At 37.6% G+C, this 21416-nt stretch overlaps 1 protein-coding gene and 1 long non-coding RNA gene across 2 annotated transcripts in view; both read right to left on the bottom strand.

The window, feature by feature from the left end:
• Positions 1-21416, bottom strand: part of rsrc1 (arginine/serine-rich coiled-coil 1) — a 226042-nt gene that overhangs the window by 133297 nt on the left and 71329 nt on the right. Inside the window, 1 exon segment of the mRNA NM_212947.2 lies at positions 13294-13330. Within this exon segment, the coding sequence (NP_998112.2) occupies positions 13294-13330 (37 nt within the window).
• On the bottom strand, positions 13353-20285 carry LOC141377996 (uncharacterized). The gene is made up of 3 exons (XR_012391234.1): positions 19651-20285; positions 18140-19385; positions 13353-14695 (listed from the first exon to the last, which is right to left on the bottom strand). It is a non-coding gene; the product is annotated as an uncharacterized lncRNA (long non-coding RNA).

The raw sequence follows: 21416 nt of genomic DNA, 5'->3' as shown, positions 1-21416 counted from the left end.
ATAGAAAATATTCATTTAAATGAGAGATTTGTGACTCATATATGCTAAACACTGAATATACTCACACACACACATGAGCAGGACCTGGTGATGCGATACATCTTTGTTGTTGTTCTTGTTATTCTGGAGATGTATGCAAAAGAGGAACGCAGCGTCTAAAAGCGATAAAGGAGCGGGATATGAAAGCTGCGCTCGCGCCTTCTATCAGTGTGACATGCAATTATGTTTCGGGCAGGCGTGGGGTTAAAGGTCAGCCTGACGACTCCATCATTTAGCAAAGCAGCTTATTTCAGCAAACGGTGGCCCGCCGCACACACACACACACTTCCAGACACCCCCGATCTGATCAAATCATTAGTGTAATAAGCATGTAAATCTGCTCGCAAATTATACGCGCGCGGCTCCTCGCCTTTCATTTAGCTGACACTCGCTGAGGTGTTGTCAGATCACCTCTTTATCCCACAATCAAATTAGTGGCAAACGCAGGACTGAGGGTGTGTGTGTGTGTGTGTGTGTGTGTGTGTGTGTGTGTGTGTGCTGAAGGCTGGACGCTGACTGCTTTCTGACACCATATTGATTTCTGACACACTGATTCTGTTAGAGGAAGACGTGTGCTTTTGATGATGTTATGGGAGAAATCTATTATTAAGCACCTGGCAGAGCCGAAACACAGCCGTTTCTGACAATCGCCTTTTCCTAATTTGAACAATAAAGAACTTATTAAATATAAACACGGCCTCAAAAGCTGAACCCCATGGGGTGATGTGATTTTTAGAGCTGCTTACTCAAGATTAAATCGTATGCAAAATACAAGTATGTTAGTGGAGTTGAAGTTGACATGCAGATGAAGTCGGATTTATTCGTCCTCCTGTGAAATTTGCTTTCTTTTTCAAATATTTATCAAATCACGTTAAACAGAGAACGGATTTTCTTTTCACGGTATTTCCTATAATGTTTTATTTTTTTCTTCTGGAAAAAGTTCTCAGCTCGAGTTTTCTTGTGTCCAGCACTCGTTTTCTGTCTTGATGCATGTAGACATGGTCAAGACGATCTGCTGCTGTTCAAACTGAGCATCAGAATGGGGAAGAAAGGGGATTTAAGTGAACGTGGAAAGGTTGTTGGTGTCAGACAGGCTGGTTTGAGTATTTCAGAAACTGCTGATCTACTGGGATTTTCACGCACAACCATCTCTGGGGTTAAAGAGAATGCTCAGAAAAAGAGGATATATCCAGTGAGCGGCAGTTCTGTGGGCGCAAATGCCTTGTTGATGCCAGAGGTCAGAGGAGAATGGCCAGACTGGCTCCAGCTGATAGAAAGACAACAGTAACTCAAATAAGCACTCTTTACAACCGAGCTCTGCAGAAGAGCATCTCTGAACACACAACACTTCCAACCTTGAGGCGGATGGGCTACAGCAGCAGAAGAGCACACCGGGTGCCGCTCCTGTCAGCTAAGAACAGGAAACTGAGGCTACAATTCACACAGACTCACCAAAACTGCACAATAGAAGATTGGAGAAACGTTGCTGCTCTGATGAGTCTCCATTTCTGCTGACACATTCAGATGGTCAGGTCAGAATTTGGCCTCAACAACATGAAAGCATGGATCATCCTGCCTTGTATCAGCAGTTCAGGCTGCTAGTGGTTGTGTAATGGTGTGGGGGAGATTTTCTTGGCACACTTTGGGCCCATTAGTACCAACTGAGCATCATGTCAAGGCCACAGCTTACCTTTTATTGTAGCTGACTATGTATGACCACAGTGTCTCCATCTTCTGATGGCTACTTCCAGCAGGATAACGCACCATGTCATAAAGCTCAATCATCTCAGACTGGTTTCCTGAACATGACAATGAGTTCACTGTACTCAAATGGCCTCCACAGCCACCAGATCCCAATCTAATAGAGCACCTTTAGGATGTGGAGGGATAGGAGATCGGTATCATGAATGTGCAGCCGACAAATCTGCAGCAACTGCGTGATGCTATCAAGTTAGTATGGAGCAAAATCTCTGAGGAATATTTCCAGTGGCTTGTTGAATCTATGACACGAAGGATTAAGTCAGTTCTGAAGGCAAAAGGGGGGTCCAACCCTGTACTAGTAAGGTGTACCTAATAAAGTGGCCGGTGAGTGTAAATCGCTGTATTTAATAATTTTAATAATTAATATGAAGAACGCTTAATATACTAATTGTGGCTAGGTTTATCAGTTTTTGTAAACAGGCTAGTTTAAAGGTAATTTGAATAATTAATGCAGAAGCAATCCTCTATAAAATCTAAAAACCTTCCAAAGTCAGATCTTCACAATAAGAGTTATTCAATCTGTCTAGTGAAATATATGTCATATCGCAGTGAAAACAAAACATTACATTGTCAATTTCTTCCAATATCATGCAGCCCTGGACTGAAGCGTTTGTATTGACGTTGACTCCACGTCGCCAGTTAATGTGTAATTAACTCGTCTTCATTTGAGGAGAGAGATGGACAGACAAAGAGGAAACAGAGGATGAAAGAAAGATTGAGCAGATATTTGACAGAGGAGTGCGATGGGAGGAGAAGTTATGAGCACCTGCATTGATCTACAGCTGTATAAAAGGCAGAGTGAATTATTGAGAGGAAGATTACATGCATAAACCCTCCTCAATCAATATGTCTGCTTTAAAAAACATTCCCTGTACATGACCGACCGATGCCTGAAGACTCAATGTGAACATGCACAGAGAGTTGAAGTCAGAATTATTTGGCCACATTATTTTCCCAAATGATGTTGAACAGATTCAGGAATTTTTTCACAGTGTTTCCTATAATATTTTTTCTTCTGGAGAAAGTTTTATTTATTTATTTTGGCTAAAATAAAAGCAGCTTTTAATATTTGAAACCCATTTTAAGGTCAATATTATTATCCCTCTTGAGCAATATTTGTTTTGGATTGTCTCCAGAATAAACCACTTTTATAGAATGATTTGCCTAATTACCCTAACTTTACCCCTATTAACCTACTGTAGTGAAGCCTTTAAATGTCACTTTAAGCTGAACACTAGTGTCTTGAAGAATATCTAGTCTAATATTATGTGCTGTCATCAAGGCAAAGAGAGAATAAATCAGTTATTAGAAATGAGTTATTAAAACTATTATGTTTAAAAGTGTGTTGAGGAATAGAAATTAGTATAGTGTTTAACTTTATGCTGATGATACCGTCATATACAGATGAAGTCAGAATTATTAGCCCCCCTTTGAATTATTTTCTCATTTTTAAATAGTTCCCAAATTATGTTGAACAGATACATGAAATTTTCACAGTATGTCTGATAATATTTTTTCTTCTGATGAAAGTCTTATTTGTTTTATTTCGGTTAGAATAAAAGCAGTTTTTAATTTTTTAAACACCCTTTTTGGAAGAAAATTATTAGCCCCTTTAAGCAATTTTTTTTTCAATAGTCTACAGAACAAACCATCGTTATACAGTAACTTGCCTAATGGGGTATATGCCGCAGCATGCTAATAGGACTTTTAATTTGATAGTACCCTGGGTTGCGCGCTTCCGGCGAATTGAATGCCAATGCAAAATCCGGTGCGTTTAAGGTCTGTTTTCTTTAAAAATCAGCGATCTCCACTAGCTGAGTGATATCCGATTTAAAGTGGGTCTCAGATTGTACAAGAAGCACTGCATTAAATAACATTCCCCCCGCCATATCTTTATAATATGAGCATTTATTTTACCCCAGTATATTCAATGGAGCTTCTGCGTTAGCCTGCCGATTCTGACGGGCGCCTGCGAGTAATCGGCTTTTTGTCTCGTTTTACGCTTGAGCAACCAAATAAATGCTAAAGTTTATTTAACTGAATGTATTTTAATGACATTACAAAATCGATGCTGTATAAGGAACCGTATAAAATGGAAAAAAGTTCACAATAACAGGTCACCGGAAGTGTATCAGCATGGGAACAGCACTAGCTCGGGATATACCCTATAACCCTAACCTGCCTAGTTCACCTTATTAACCTAGTTAAGCCTTTAAATGTCTCTTTAAGCTGTATAGAAGTGTCTTGAAGAATATCTAGTAAAATTTTATTTACTGTCATCATGGCAAAGATAAAATAAATCAGTTATTAGAGATGAGTTATTAACACTATTATGATTAGAAATGTGCTGAAAAAATCTTCCCTCCATTAAACAGAAATTGTAGAAAAAAATAAACAGGGGTGCTAATAATTCAGGGGGGCTAATAACTCTGACTTCAACTGTATGTGCCAGATTCTGATATTTCACAAACTCAGTTATCCCTTCAGTATGATTTTAACCTCTTACAAAATTAGATTTTAGATAATAAATTAGTGCTTAAGTCTTACATTATGGTACCTCTCTGGATGAAGTTGATATGATTAAATACCTCGGAGTGTGGCTTGATTCTAAACTTTCCTTTAAATCGCATATTAATCAAATTGTAAGTAAAATCACCTTTGGAATCAGTACCTTATATCAGTCATTGTTTTTCATCCTTAGTCCTAGCCAATACCCAAACCTAAACCCAAATAATACCTTACTAACTATTTATAAGCAGCCAATTATTAGTTATTATTATTAGTTTATTGAGCTACAAGTCTTAGCTAATGGCTTGTTAATAGCATGACTTGCACATTACAATAAAGTCTGACCAAAATATCTATGGAGCACGGAGAGACTGATAAATGTGTTTTCTCCACTGCTAAATGCAATTTAAAAGATGATTTTACAGTGGTTTATGCAAATTATGGCACATATAATCAAGAAGTGAGGAATGTTTAAATTTAATGTTGAATGTTAAAGATGTTTTGAATTTAACCTTAATGTGTTTTTGGGTTTTATTTGTGCGCGAGATGTGGTGAGGCTTTAGCTGTAGTAACACTCGAAGATGCAAAAAAAATAAATAAATAAATTGAATGCATGAATATTGTGCCCGAGAATTTATTGTTGAGTTTATAAAAGCTGTTAGATTGCATCCGCTCGTCAGACACCAGGTGTGGCAATATTTTGTTAAGATTTGTGTGGATGTCCCTCCCCCAAACACACTCGCATTTGCCCTGTGAGCATAAACCACAAACACACAAACACACACACACACACATATTTACAAGCTTCAGATGCGCCGATGTTAAAAGACTGCCAACTTTACAAAGTCTAGATGGAGGCAAGTTTGCTGAAGTTTTCATAGATGCTTCTAATCTTGCATTCTCCAGAGCTACCTTCAAACATATTTTCTTTCCATGAAGTTCAATCCAAAAAAGTGGATATTTTGGGTTTGGGTGAATGGAGAATCTCATTTAATGTTATATCTTTGTGGGACTTTTATAGTTAATCGTGTTTAAGATTGTGTACAATTAATTTATTTAATTTTATATATCGTTTTTTGCGTTGTTTTATTGATTGTCTAACACAACATACTAAACTAATTATTCCTTGTGGAAAAAGTGGCTTTTAATTTATTGAGAAAAAAATGACTTTTATATATCTAAACAAAGACTAAATTAAATATTTATATATATATATATATATATATATATATATATATATATATATATATATATATATATATATATATATATATATATATATATATATATATATATATATATATATATATATATACACTACCTGACTAAAGCCTTGTCACCTATTCATGTTTTAGGAACAACAGATAATACTTCTTGACTTCTAGTTGATCATTTGGTATCAGAAGTGGCTCATGTAAAAGGCAAAGCCCTCTATATTATGCTTATTTGACCAAAATAAAACATGGCCATGCCTTGATTATTAATCATTTAATTAGGACAGTAAGGTCTGACTTTCCTTAGACAAAAGTCTCGTCACAGAACAGAAATAATGTAAAGTATGAAGAGTGTATCCTGCTGGAGAATTGTCCCTCTCCTGTGGTTTGTAATGTAATGGGCAGCACAGATGTCTTGATACCTCAGGCTGTTGATGTTGATCATCCACTCTGCAGATCTCTCGCACGGCCCCATACCCCCAAAACCATAACCCCAAACCATGACTATTCCTTAACCAAACTTGAGTGATTTCTCTGAGAATCTTAGGTCTATGTGGGTTCCAGTAGGTCTTCTGCAGTATTTGTGATGATTATTATGTGATGGTAGATGATTCATGGGAATAATCTACCTTCTGCCACTTTTACAAATCTAGATTAACTAGAAGTCAAGTTATTATTTGCTGCTCTTGTCAGGTATTATATATATATATATATATATATATATATATATATATATATATATATATATATATATATATATATACAGTTGAAGTCAGAATTATTAGCCCCCCTGACTTATTAGCACCCCTGTTTATTTTTTTCCCCAATTTCTGTTTTATGAAGCACATTTCTAAGCATAATAGTTTTAGAAACCTATTTCTAATAACTGATTTATTTGATCTTTGTCATGATGACAGTAAATAATATTTTACTTGATATTTTTCAAGACACTTCTATACAGCTTAAAGTGACATTTAAAGGCTTAACTAGGTTAATAAGGTGAATTGGGCATGTTAGGGTATTTAGGCAAGTTATTGTATAATGATGGTCTGTTCTGTAGACTATCGAAAAAAAAATTAGCTTAAAGGGGCTAATAATTTTGTCCCAAAATTGTTTTTTAAAAAATTAAAAACTGCTATTATACTAGCTGAAATAAAACAAATGAGACTTCCTCCAGAAGTTAAAATATTATCAGACATACTGTAAAAATGTCCTTGCTCTGTTAAACATCATTTGGGAAATATTAAAAAAAGAGAAAAAAAATCAAAAGGGGGCTAATAATTCTGACTTCAACTGTGTATATATATATATATATATATATATATATATATATATATATATATATATATATATATATATATATATATATATATAATTTTTGAATTATTAAATAAATAAAAAAAACATTTTAAGGTCAATATTTTTAGCCCCTTTACGCTTGATTTTTTTCGATAGTCTACAGAACAAACCACCGTTATACATAACTTGCCTAATTACCCTAATTAACCTAGTTAAGCTTTTAAATAGCACTTTGAGCTGTATTGAAGTGTGTTGAAAAATATCTAGTAATATCTGGCAAAGATAAAATAAATCAGTTATTAGAGATGAGTTATTAAAACTATTATGTTTAGAAATGTGTTGAAAAAAAATCTCCGTTAAACAGAAATTGGGGAAAAAAATAAACGGGGACTAATAATTCAGGGGGGCTATTAATTCTGACTTCAGCTGTAAATATATATATATATATATATATATATATATATATATATATATATATATGTAAAAACAAAAATATATGTGTGTGTGTGATACACGCACATACATAAAAACAAAACTATACAAAACAATCTTGTTACATAGTTACTTAAATGTATATGTAAGTTTTTTTGTATACATAAATACACATATGCATTTTTTAAAATATATGCATGCATTTGCATATTTATATCCATAATAAATATACACAGCACATATGCTACTGTTGAAGTCAAAATTATTAACAGAAAGATTTTTTTCTAAACATAATAGTTTTAATAACTACTTTTTAAAGTCTTTTTCATTATGAGAGTACATCATATTTTACTACTTACTTTGCAAGATACTCATATTCAGTACAATTTACAGGAGATTATGTTGGAGACAATTAAGCAGGATATTGGATTACAGTGGTTTGTTCTGTAGTAAATAAAAAATATATAATTTCTTAAGAAGGGTTAATAGTATTGACCTTATAAAAAGCTGCTTTTATTCCAGCCAAACTAAAAGAAACAAGACTTTTTCAGCAGGGCAGGACAAGACAGAGCTAGTGTCCGGACTCTGCCACCAAAACAAGAATTTACAAGATCAGAGTGGCAGAACCCTGACAGAATTTGATAAAAAGTGTGCAACATTTTCACAGTAGAAAGCATGTTTTATGTGGAAATGTATGATATGCTGCAACGACCCCTTAAAATACGAGATCAACGTACCGAATTTTAATGCTGCCGCCAGAGCTGAAGGCAGACAGCGTTGTCGCCAGGGCACCCAGAATGACCTTTGACTCTCTTCTCGCCTTTGGTGTGTAAGCACAGTTAGGATCAAAGCCTAAAAGGGTCAGTTTAGGCCCCGTTTACACTAGTGTGTTTTAGTTTTAAAACGGCGTTTTAGAATGAAAACCATCCGCGTCCATAATAGTGTTTCTGAACTGCTCTCCGTCCACACCAAAACGCTGAAAACGCACATCACGTGAACACACACACACACACTCTCGAGCTGCAGCATTTACCCAGATGAGAGCTGTGCTGGTCGGACTGCTCATCAAGCATCTCCCGCTGGATCTAATCTCACTATATTTGCTAAACGTGATATTTCATTAATCTTGTTGTCTCTATCTAACGACATATTCCCCGACTTTGGTCTTTTGAATCGATTACTTGTTCACAGGTAACGTGATTTGACTGAGCGCAAAGATAAGTTAATGATTAATGTAACCACATACAGTTGAAGTCAGAATTATTAGCCCCCTTCGAATTTTTTTCTTCTTTTTTAAATATTTTCCAAATGATGTTTAACAGAGCAAGGAAATTTTCACAGTATGTCTGATTATATTTTTCTTCTGGAGAAAGTCTTATTTGTTTTTATTTCCGCTCGAATAAAAGCAGTTATTAATTTTTTAAACACCATTTTAGGGACTAAATTATTAGCCCCTTTAAGCTATATTTTTTCTCGATAATCTACAGCACAAACCATTGTTATACAATAACTTGCCTAATTCCCCTAACCTTCACCTAATTAACCTAGTTAAGCCTTTAAATGTCACTTTAAACTGTATAGAAGTATCTATAAAACATCTAGTAAAATATTATTTACTGTCATCATGGTAAAGAGAAAATAAATCCATTATTAGAGGTGAGTTATTAAAACTATCATGATTAGAAATCTGCTGAAAAAATCTTCCCTCCATTAAACAGAAAATAGGGAAAAAATAAACAAGTGGTCTAATAATTCAAGGGGGCTAATAACTCTGACTTCAACAATATACATTCTGTTTATTGACTGATCGTATGCCTTTATTTCCTGTAATGTATAAACTTATTGTGCGTTATACTTTCATAATGGCTATTATTGTTTATTAAAACTGACATTCAGCAAAGCAGAGGATACGTTTCGTATTTTCAATGAAAATGAAAGGAGGCAGGGATGTTATATAGGCTCTGTTTTATTATAAATATGCACACAGTGAAGATGCAGCACGACGCCTCAACATTTCTGCTGTCCGTTCAGTTGTTAATATCAAAATGAAAATAGGCAGTTCCTTAAATCATGTTTTCATTTTATTGTTGATGAAGTGAAACAACGTTGCCCGGATGATGTGAATAAGGTTATAAAGTGCACTGTTCCCTTTGAAGATTTACCCGACGTGTCCTCGAGGGTCTGTTCTCCATATCAAACTAGCGAAGTCTGAACTTACAGGGAGAGGATGCAGGACTGAACTGTGTGTGTCGGCTACTTGATATTGAGGAAAAGCCCCAATCAGAGAGGCGAATGTCTGCAGATCCGCCTTCATTTTTAGATGTCTCCGTTTTCCCCCATCCACACTGAGACGGAGCAGCAGCATTGTAGAATGAAAACCGCCTCTTCAGCGTTTTCGTTTCTGTTTTCAGCACTCGAAAACTCCGGCGTAGTGTGGACGGATGCGTAACCGTAGCAAAACTTGTGCGTTTTAAAACGAAAACCTTAGAGGTGCCTTAGAAAACTATATAACATTATTTGTGTGGTATTTTGAGCTGAAACTTCACACATACACACTCACTAGGGACATCCGAGGCTTATTTTAGATCTTGTGAATCTTCCCCATTGATAACGCCCCATATACAACAACTGCTAATCATTGTGAGAGAGCTTGAGAACGAATGAACAGAAATATGATGAAGACTTGATTTTAGAATATACGCATGATAATTGATAAGGATTAAGGTCAGGTTTGTAGAGTGACCCTTTAAGGGCCTGGCATGCGTTTAATATTCAGGGGGTGGAGCTCTGGGAGGTGAGTGTACATTCAGAGAGTCAGGACCCCGCTGTGACCCCTCTCCATTATTCATTCCTTAAAAAAAAGAGAGAGGGATGGAAACAGATCCACCCAGAAGGAGAAAAGCATGGGTTTAACTCCAGTGCATGGCACTCTGACCCTGTATTAGAAAGGCTGCAGAAAACCCAGGGAGTGCTGGACGTTACATTTTTAAACACTCCCTGGGGCTCACTTTAAGGGCCAACAGCTCGCCCTATACATCCAGAGAGAGAGAGGGAGGCGGGAGAAGATATGATCTCTTCAGATGTGTTCAGAGGTAATGTGTGCTTGACATGAGTGTGTGAACTCATCCAGCGCATGGAGAGTGTGTGTTCAAGTCCACACCGAACAGCTTGAGGACGTAGTCGTAATGATTCGCCCTCCGTAAAAAACTGTATTCCTTTTTAAAAAAAAAGTTTTCCATGAGCTGTTCAACGGAGAGAATGTTTCTCTCAACATTTTATAACGTAATCGTTTTAATAACTCAATTCTAATAATACATTTATTCGCAATGGTGACACTGTGTATGTTTATATCGATGCCAATAACCCAATTTTAAAGAGCCCATATTATGGGTTTTTGAAAATTCCCCTCCATGTAGTGTGTAACACAGCTCTAAGTGAAGTGAAGTATCCAGCTAAGGCTTAAATCTGTAAGTGTACAGTGTTTAAAACAGTTGATTCATCTATAAAAGAGTCGACTGATAGTGCTTCAAACGAGTCGCCTTGATACTGATTCATTAGGTGTTTCGCCATGACGTACGAACGAAACCAAGTTATTTACGTGCACGCGCAAACCCGGGAGATTTGAAACCTGTGGCCCCGCCCTCTGACGCAGAAACTCAGACACACACACACACACACACAAACACACACACACACACAAACATGCCAGTCGATTGAAGTCACACTGCAGATGGATATTATCGAGTCTCTACCCAAAGATGAAACCTCAGCATTATAACCAAGCAGTTGGAAACTACTGGAAACTTCTGGAAACTACATGCTACAAAGAATACTTCATCGGCGTTTGTTAAAGGAAGGATCAGTAAAGAGTAACTTACTGATGGACATGTCAGGATGGGTTTCTTCCTCCATTTCTCAAGTGTAAGTACGTGCGATTAAAGTTGTTGCCTCGTTGACTCTAGCTTGCAAATGTATTTAGTTGTGATTTGTTACTTGTAACCGCGTGTACTGTATCAGGTTAACTGGCTATATTCTCTTATTGCGTGCAAAGCCACGTTAAAAACGTGACGCGTGCTGCTTTGTTTACGAAGCTCCGTGGAGGAGGGTAGTGTGTGTGCGTGCGTGTGTGCGCGCTGTCGTCCGGAGGTATGTGTGTGTGTGTTTGTGTGTGTACGCGCGCACGCGTTGTCGTCCGGAGGTGTGTGTGTGTTTTTGAGTGTGTGCACGCACGCGCAAGGACGAGAGCAATATGTGTGTGTGTGTGTGTGTGTCTGTGAAAAGAGCAGAATGGAGTTTTTGCTCAATAAAATAGTCAGTCGTCTGTATTTTCAAGTCCATCGTCTGTATTTACATTGACCCACTGGCAGCTAAAATCCACGCCTACACTATAGAGCGTGTATGAACTGTGATTACTTTTATATTGCTGATTAGCTGTTGGGCATTTCACTCTCTGACTGAAGGCAGTCGACCAATCGCAACAGACTGTCATCGGTCCAATCAGCGCAGATTAGCTTCGCGCTAAGGAGGGGTTTGGAAACAAATGAATCCCTGGACGATTCATACAGGAGTCGCTGGGATAATTAGGTAAAAATAAATGCAGATTATAAGACCACGAAAGTGTTTTTTGACCTTGCATGCATATTAGACTGTTGTTGGAGACCCTTACAACCAAGATATGACCCTATTTCATCTATAATATGGGCTCTTTAATACGATGAAGACAATACTCTGATTAAGAGTATTCAATGTAAACAGTGATTTTTTGATTGATTTAATCCAATTTAGGTCATAATCGAACTGAACAGAAATCGGATTAAGACTGTATGCTGTAAGTTATCGAAGTGCAGTACAGACATGTAAACATGGCAATCAAACTATTAGCATCATGTAGGATTTTCGTCGCATTTTGCATGAGGATAGTCTATACACGCACGGCTGTTTGACTCTATTCTCCCCACAGAGTCAATGAAAAACCACAGACACCTGCATTGCAAAAGGTTTTTCCCCATACGGCAGAATCAACCTCCATTAAAGCAAAACTCTTCCAGCAGTTCATACTCGCATCCAATATCTCGTTTGTGACGGGGGGCATGCATGACATGTTCCTGAATGAAAGTGAGGGTTCATGCACATTTTTACTACTAAAATTCCATGACTTACAAAACTTTCAGGTAAATATTCATGACCGAATGTTTCATGTAATGTCCACGTACGGGTTATTACAGCATATAAAAAACATATGTGACAATCTATGTAGTTTGTTTATTTTTATACCTGTAAAATAGTTTTTAGAAAATAACTTGTTTGAATTTTGAGAAATGTAGGCTTCGCTGTAAAAAAATTAAAAAATAAAAAGGTCAAATGACTGGCAGCTACGGCTGCCAAACAAAAACCATAAAATTAATTCTAAAATTAATCAATTAATTAATTCTTTGTTGAAATAAAATGTAAAACAATAATAAATATTTTCCTAGATTATGGTAATAATTATGGCCTTGTCAAATAGTCCTCTGATGATGTGTGAATATAATAGTCCTGTTGCTTTGATGATAAATATATCTATCGATAAACTGTGTCCCCTGACTTCCCGTCCTGGTGCGCACTTTTTGTTCATCAAAGCGACTGGACTACAATCGGACTACATTCACACTAGCACTGAGAACTGTTTGACCATATTAAAGAATATAAATTAAAGCTAATAATATTGTAAATAATGTTCAGTTTCTGACACTTACGCTATAATATCAATCATTATCAGATTCAGCTCAAAATCTTCTTTAATGTTCTACTGAACAAAAAAAAAAAAGTCACATTTTGGGTGAACTATCCATTTACCACAACTTCCTAAAGCTAACAATGACGAAAACAAAGTGTGAATGTTTTTAAACCCAAGCAGTGATGATTGTGGGAGTGAGAGAATCACCTTTCTGTCGCTCTCTCAGCTCAAAGTGTGTAAAGTCAATTGCTGAACATCTATTTAGGATGCAGATATCAAAGGTCCAGCAAACAGTGGAGTGGATATTAAAAAGGCAGAACTTACCAGATGTTCTGATCCGGCTTTGATGTTTCCTGTTTCCCTGCAACAGAAGAACACATTTGCTGCACTGTAAATAACGCAAAAGACACCAAGCGTCTCCTCGCCCTTTGCTCCCACTCCTTTTCCCGTGGATCGCCCATAATTGCTGTTTTTTTATTTATGTAGTTCTTTAAGGCTGTGCTGATTTCATCCATTTTTATTTTGCTCATCGAGCTCCACGAGGTTAAGAGATTTCAAAAGGGCTACAAGTTGAACAGAGTTGGAGAGGAAATCAAAAAAATGACACAGGTTAAAGACAGCTGCTCTTCAGAAGAATAATGATGCGCGCAGATGCATTGTGGGTGTGTGTTTACATTAAATAACCAGCTATTGTGTCTCATTAATTCAATGCATTTGCAAGTATACAGAGCAGCCATACTTGTGAAGTGTGGAAGTGTTTGAACACTTCAGTGTGAAATTTGAGTTGCCAGTTTTTACAATAGATCTGTCTTTTCTGAACTTTTCTTAAAGGGTCACGAAACACCAAAACACATGTGTTGAGCTGTTGACAGTGGTATATGTGTCCCACACTGCTAAAAACACTATTAGGACACCTATATTTCACTAAAAAGTGTAAATTGGTTGTTTTGCGTTATTTCAAGCAAATTTGTACTTCCGGTTTGAAACGAATTTTTGAAGCTGCGTCACGGTCATGAGATAATAGCGTGTATTCCAGCGTGCAGACTGGACGTCTGTGCCAGAGTGTGTCTTATTACGTCTTACAGTGTGCTGCATTAATGCATGAGTAAGGCTTGGTTCAAACCAATCAGGGCGCTCTATTGTGCAACTTCATTAATATTCATTACTGTCACAGTGTTTAGACGACAGAGACGCCACGTTGTATTGGCAAAACAAGCGTGAAGTGTTGCTTTTATTGTTTGCTGCAGTGAAGTTTTGTTTTCATTTTCTCTCTGTGAGAGCTCAGCTGGAGTCACGTGTGGATTAACAGTGTACGCGACGCTTGACAACAATAACTTACATGTCTAAGGTGGAACATTGTTTAACTGAGAGCTGTTCTCATCTGCAAACGCTGAGATCCGGATTCGCTTGTAGTCTTCTCTTAATAAAGACGCGGCTCTAGTTGCTGGTGATTGTCCTGTCTCTACAGATTTGGTAAGTGAGCGACCAGTGCTCTTTGTTTATTCAGTTTGTTCGTATCAAACAAAGTATTGCACCGAGTGTAAACATGTTAACACCACAACTAAACTTTAACCTCGTGTAGGGTTTTCACCGCATTTAGTGACCGGAATCACACACTCGGCTTTCTGACGCTACCTGCCGTGTGCATCTAAGTTTCCGGGAAATGCGGAGGGTTTTTTTCCTCTCATTCGCCGTGCGGTATCAAACATTGCATGAAAAATACACGCTTACAGCAGCTCCTCGAATCAAATATCTCATTTGTCGCGAGGAACATGAATGAATTCCCTGAATGAAAGAGCCAAACTGCAGTTAAAGTCCACCATTTAATAATTTGGCAAATAATTCGACTACACATGTCCATGTAAACACAGTCACTTTCTCCCCTGTGTGTGTGTGTGTTTTGACTCTGAAATTCAGCGCGCCCAAATAGACACTCCCACACCATGCCTCTATGCTTCCTCCGACACTCCCCCCTAAACAGAGCTGGACACGCCCACTTTTCTGACTTTTTAGAAAGTAGAGGTGTGAAAACACCCTGCTGAAACGAGGGGGTTTCATGGCCCTTTAAAAGCGGTGGACATCAACTACCACTATATTAGAAGCAACTATTTAGCCTTCTACTGTACGATTTAGTTTCTGTTTCAACAATAATAATAATCTAACATTTATAAAATGCTTTTTTGGAGACTCAAAGTGCTTTACACATTTTTGGAGGGGAATCTCCTCATCCACCATTAGTGCAGCATCCACCTGGATGATGCGAAGGCAACCATCTTGTGCCGCACACCAGCTAATTGGTGGAGAGGAGGCAGAGTGATGAAGATGATGATATGGGAAGTGTTTGGAGGCCATGATTGACAGAGGCCAGTGGCAAATTTGGCCAGGATGCTGAGGTTACACCCCTACTCTTTATCGAAGGATATCATTGGATTTTTAATGACCTCGGTTTAATGCCTCATTTCCACTGACTGCTACTGTACGGTACGGTACGGTTCGGGTCGGTACAGGTCACCTTTATCAGGCTTGCGTTTCCACCACAAAGGGTCACCTTTTGGTGGGCGAGGTGTACGACAAAGTTTAAGTCGACGTCATGCTCGCTCGAATAAATGTCTACAGTAAAGCTGTACGGGTCGTTCACATATCATAATGAGCAGCACTTGCTTTATACACATAAATACTTGTGTATAAATGTTTATTAATAACTTTTCTATGAACAGGAGTTGATTATAACTGCAGATCAATGACAGGGTGAAATAGCCTACTGTAACGTCTGTAATTAAATAAAATAAATTAAAAATGTAACATATATGAACACATACAGCCTCTTTCAGTCTCCGATATAGTATTAATTACAGAAAAATTACACACAGCAAACATTTAGTACTTATTTGAGTTCAAAACACACGCAATATAGCCCACAGTCAGCGCAAACCTCTCATCTGTGTCTGTAATCTTCAGCAGCACATGTAAGCTCTGTTAGAGAGTCATTCTGTCATTCCCAGTTCATAATAGTCCAAAAGGCGAAGATAAACATGGCAGTTTGTTCATGATTCAGGTTGCTAAAACAATTTTGCTCCTGTGTTTTGCCGGCTTCTCTTTTTTTTCCGCGTTTCACTCCCGCTTCACTCTCGCGCTTGTCCTTTTTTTCTGAATGGATCCGATGACGGAGACACTTCAATAATCACACACACTCACGTTATCATCATCAGCTCAAGAAGTTCGTTATATCACATATAAACGCGGACGCGAGTTCCCGGTAGAAAGCGAATACCGCTCGCACTTTTAGACGGGCTCGTAAAACAACAACAGGACACGGCAGATTTTTCTTCTTGGCTGTGTGTCTGTTCATCGAGATGACGACAAGGTTTGTTTGAGCCCGGGTCATCCTATTATTATATGCATAAAGTATTTCAATGTAAGGTCTCGGCTTTGTATTTAAAAAAACATGGCGGTTCCTTTGTTTACGTTCTGTGTATCTCCACAAGCTCATGATGTATCTCTGTAACCAATCAGCGTTCAGCTGCACCTTTTGGTAACCTTTCTCCCATTTGGTACCCTTTCGAAAGGGTGCTGAAAAAGTTGTACGGTACGGTTTGGTTCGGTACGCTTTTGACAGTGGAAACAGCCATAAAAGCGTACCAAACCGAACCGTACCACTCAGTGGAAACGGGCCATAACATCTCACCCGAAAAACGGCATTCACTGAGCAGTAGAGTCCCTTACACTATACTGGGGTGTTAGGACCCACCGACTATTTAGCCGACTACAGTACTATTTAGTTTCTGCAAATATCCAGTTTCAATACACTGAGAAAAGACTAGTATGAAAAATATAAGACAATTTAGTGTGTTAGCAATATTTGTTGTCTATACTAGTTTTTAAATGTGAAAACAAAACACTATTTAAGGGTATTTGGAAGATTTTAAGGGCTGTATTTAAGGCCTTTTTAATCTAGTAAATACTTCAATATGGTATTTGAGTTTTTTTCAAAGTCTTTTCTCAAAATTTATCCGGCAGCTAGCTCTCTGCAACTCTCACATGGTCACCTACTAAAGCTAAGCAGGGCTGTGCCTGGTCAGTACCTGGATGGGAGACCACATGAGAAAGCTGGGTTGCTGATAGGGGGGTGTTAATGAGGCCAGCAGGGGGCGCCCAATCTGCAATATGAGTGTGTTCTATAGTGAAGGGGACTCTATACTGCTCAATGAGCACCGTCTTTGGGATGAGACGTTAAACCGAGGTCCTGACTCTCAGTGGTCATTTAAAATCGCAGGATGTCCTTCAACAAAGAGTAGGGGTTTCACCCCGGCATCCTGGCCAAATTGGCCCACTGGCCTGTCCATCATGGCCTCCTAACCATCCCCATATTATAACTGGCTTCATCACTCTGTCTCCTCTCCACCAATCAGATGGTGTGCGGTCTGGCACAATATGGCTGCACACTGGTGGTGGATGAGGAGATTCCCACCATTGTGTAAAGCAATTTGAGTGCCCAGAAAAGCGCTATTTAAATGTAAGAAATTATTATTATTATTATTAATTATTATTAAAATTTCTGATTTTAAATTGATATTGGATAGAACTAACTAATGCAACTATTTAGCCGACTTCAGTGCTATTTAGTTTGTATAAATATCCAGTTTCACTACACTGAGAAAAGACTATTATGATAAGTAGGAGGCAATTTAGTGTGTTAGCAACATTTGTTGTTCATAGTGGTTTTTAAAAGTAAAATAAAAACACTCTTCAAGGGTATCTGCAGGATTTTAAGAGTTATATTTATGATTATTTTAGCCCTCAAGTGCTCAGCACATATGAGTGCAGCCCTCACAAATCTCTCATTTAAATGAATATTTTCAATAGGAAGTGGTCCAAAATTAGCACACCCAAATTTAAGTGTTGGGGAAAAATATTGAATAAAAAATTAAAAAGAGAAAAATTCAAGACGGCAAAGCAGTGGCGCAGTAAGTAGTGCTGTCGCCTCACAGCAAGAAGGTCACTAATTTAAGCTAAATTGTCCGTAGTGTATGAGTGTGTGTGTGAATTTGTGTGTATGTTTGCCAGTGATGGGTTGCGGCTGGAAGGGCATCCGCTGCGTAAAAACTTGCTGGATAAGTTGGTGGTTCATTCCGCTGTGGCGACCCCGGATTAATAAAGGGACTAAGCCGACAAGAAAATGAATAAAAAATTCAAGAGAAACTAAACATTCATAAAATTGTTGACATTTTTTCCCCAATATTTTGCATGAAATTAAATGTCTTATCTCCAAGTTTTTTTAATGTTCAGTGACTAAAATGATATTTTAATAAATAAATTAATTGAATGAATCTGTTTTGTTCAAATGCACCACAATATACGAGCTATATTCACTGAGAAATGGAGAGAAATATTCATTTTCAAAATGAGGTGTACTCGATTATGTTGAGCACTGTATCTCATCACAGAGAAGCCAGTGCAAGCTAACACACATGATCAAGTCAAGCTGTAAACGAGTGGCACGAATAGGGGTTTAGCGTGTTGGCTAAAAATAAGTGACTGTGGTGACAGAAAGCTGGAATCCTTTAATTAAACCCACTTAGCAGAAAACAATTGCTCACAAAACAGACAATATCATTTCTCTTTCCTCCGACGCTCCCTTTCCTTTCCTCTCATCATGCTAATTCTGTTTTCCTTTTATAATCACTTATCCAATTTCACAAGTGCTTATTATATTTGCACCCTCCTCCCCTCCATCTCTCTCTTTGTTTGGTCATTTAACGGCTTCTCATGTACAGTGCATCGCTAAATTACAGCATTCTTCTAATTGTTTCTGTCTCTCTACGGCACACGTCTGTGCGGGGGAGCTTCAAACCAAATCACAACACTGCTGAGTGCACAAAGAGCAAGATATTATTGACAATTGAATATACGTTTTATAACATGGCTGTCTGGAATACTCCATTTTGAGACATTCAAAGGTATGTTATTCCAAGATAACAACCGCTGAACAACACTCATCAGGGAACCTTGACCATCAGTGAATATGTTCAAATCCATATACTTACATCCACTGTATTGTGAATGGATGATCTGTAGGTTAGTATATGCTCTATTCAGCTGGTTTCGTTTCTGACAGCTTTGCATTTTAGAGTGTTTGGTGCAATCTTGAGTCTGAATAATGTGCAGGTTAGTGTATGCTCCATCAGCTGTTTAGTTTCAGTCAGCTTTGTGTTTTTGACTGTTTAGCGCCATCTTGAGTCTAAATAATGTGCAAGTTAGTGTATACTCCATCAGCTGTTTTTGTTTCTGTCAGCTTTGTGTTTTTGACTGTTTGGCGCCATCTTGTGTCTGAATAATGTGCAGGTTAGTGTATACTCCATCAGCTGTTTTTGTTTCTATCAGCTTTGCGTTTTTGAATGTTTAGCGCCATCTTGAGTCTGAATAATGTGCAGGTTAGTGTATACTCCATCAGCTGTTTTAGTTTCTGTCAGCTTTTTGTTTTTGACTGTTTGGCGCCATCTTGAGTCTAAATAATGTGCAAGTTAATGTATACTCCATCAGCTGTTTTTGTTTCTGTCAGCTTTGTGTTTTTGACTGTTTGGCGCCATCTTGTGTCTGAATATTGCGCAGGTTAGTGTATACTCCATCAGCTGTTTTTGTTTCTGTCAGCTTTGTGTTTTTGACTGTTTGGAGCCACTTTACGTCTGAATAATGTGCAGGCTAGTGTATACTCCATCAGCTGTTTTAGTTTCTGTCAGCTTTGTGTTTTTTGACAGTTTGACGCCATCTTGTTACTGAAAAACGCACAGGATAGTGTATACTCCATCAGCTGTTTTTATTTTTGTCAGCTTTGCATTTTTGACATCATCTTGTGTCTAAATAATGTGCAGGTTAGTGTATACTCCATCAGCTATTTTCGTTTCTGTCAGCTTTTTGTTTTTTGCTGTTTGGCGCCATCTTGAGTCTGAATAATGCGCAGGTTAATGTACACTCCAATTAGCTGTTTTTGTTTCTGACAGATTTGCATTTAATTTCTGAATAAATAAACTATTATGTCTCAGGACAATGTTTTGTGTCTTAACAAATGATATGTAGGTTAGTATATGGTCCATTCAGCCAGTTTTGTTTATGTCAGTGTTGCATTTTTTGACTGTTTGGTGCCATTTTGTGACTGAATAATGCGCAGGTTAGTGTATACTCCATCAGTTGTTTTTGTTTCTGTCAGCTTTGCGTTTTTGACTGTTTAATGTGTGTCTGAATAATGCTCAGGTTAGTGTATACTCCATCAGCTGTTTTAGTTTCTGTTAGCTTTGCGATATTCAGCCACAAGATAGCACCAAACAGTTAAAAATGCAAATCTGACAGAAATAAAACCAGCTGAATGGAGCATATTCTAACCTACATAGTATCCATTAAGAAGCCAGTGGATGCAAGTATATCGATTTGAACATATTCACTGATGATCAAAGTTCCCAGATGATAATTACAGAATTAATAAACTATTACGTCTCAGAACAATATTTTGTGTCTAAATTTTAACAAATAATACGTAGGTTAGTATATGGTCCATTCAGCCAGTTTTGTTTCTGTCAGTTTTGCGTTTTTTTGACTGTTTGGTGCCATCTTGTGTCAGAACAATGCACAGGCTAGGGTATACTCCATCAGCTGTTTCCATTTCTGTCAGCTTTGCATTTTTTTGACTGTTTGGCGCCATATTGTGTCTGAATAATTCGCAGGTTAGTGTATACTCCATCTGCTGTTTTTGCTTATTTGTATTTAATTACAGCATAAATAAACTATTTTGTTTCTGAACAATGTTTTGTGTCTAATTTTTATGTTTTGTGGCAAGTATCTGTGTAATAAGCAAGATTAAGTACATCCAGGATGGCTGTTTTTGCCGAATAGAGCTTTCAGTCTAATTTAAAAGCCTGTCTAGCTTTATTCTACAATAACAACCTCCTAGATGTACTTTATACCTAATATAAAGAACTGGTAAATCTTCACTCTTTCTATCACAATATTTTAAGCTGTGTTTATTTTCCTCTACAGATGTTGTCTGTTTTCTACAGGTCTATGGGGAGCACAGATTTCCCCTCTCTCTTTCTCTCTCTCTGAACATGCTCACATCGATTTCTGAATTACTGTGCAATATTAAATAATTAATATACTTGCCATGATTGATGTTTTGCCTTAGCCCAAAATTACATTATCAATCAAACTCGGTTTTATGTAATAATATTGAAAATGTGTCAGGGGCTGTTCGGCTGGTTTACACTTTGAAAAAAGGGAAGACGACTCCTAGAGTTTTAATGGACAGCGGTGGAAAATGAAACAAGATCAGTGTTGACCTTGTGCTATTTGATTCCAGCTTATAATGACCTCATTCCCCATAAGCCTACTTCAGAATAAAATGGCTAACAGGAGTATGAGTGTCTGCATCAGAGGATTACATGTCTGAAGACTGCCAT

This window comes from Danio rerio, chromosome 15, assembly GCF_049306965.1.
Source record: "Danio rerio strain Tuebingen ecotype United States chromosome 15, GRCz12tu, whole genome shotgun sequence".
NCBI classification, from domain to species: domain Eukaryota; kingdom Metazoa; phylum Chordata; class Actinopteri; order Cypriniformes; family Danionidae; genus Danio; species Danio rerio.
The sequence above is the reverse complement of the archived record's forward strand: the minus strand, read 5'-3'. Positions and strand labels throughout refer to the sequence as shown.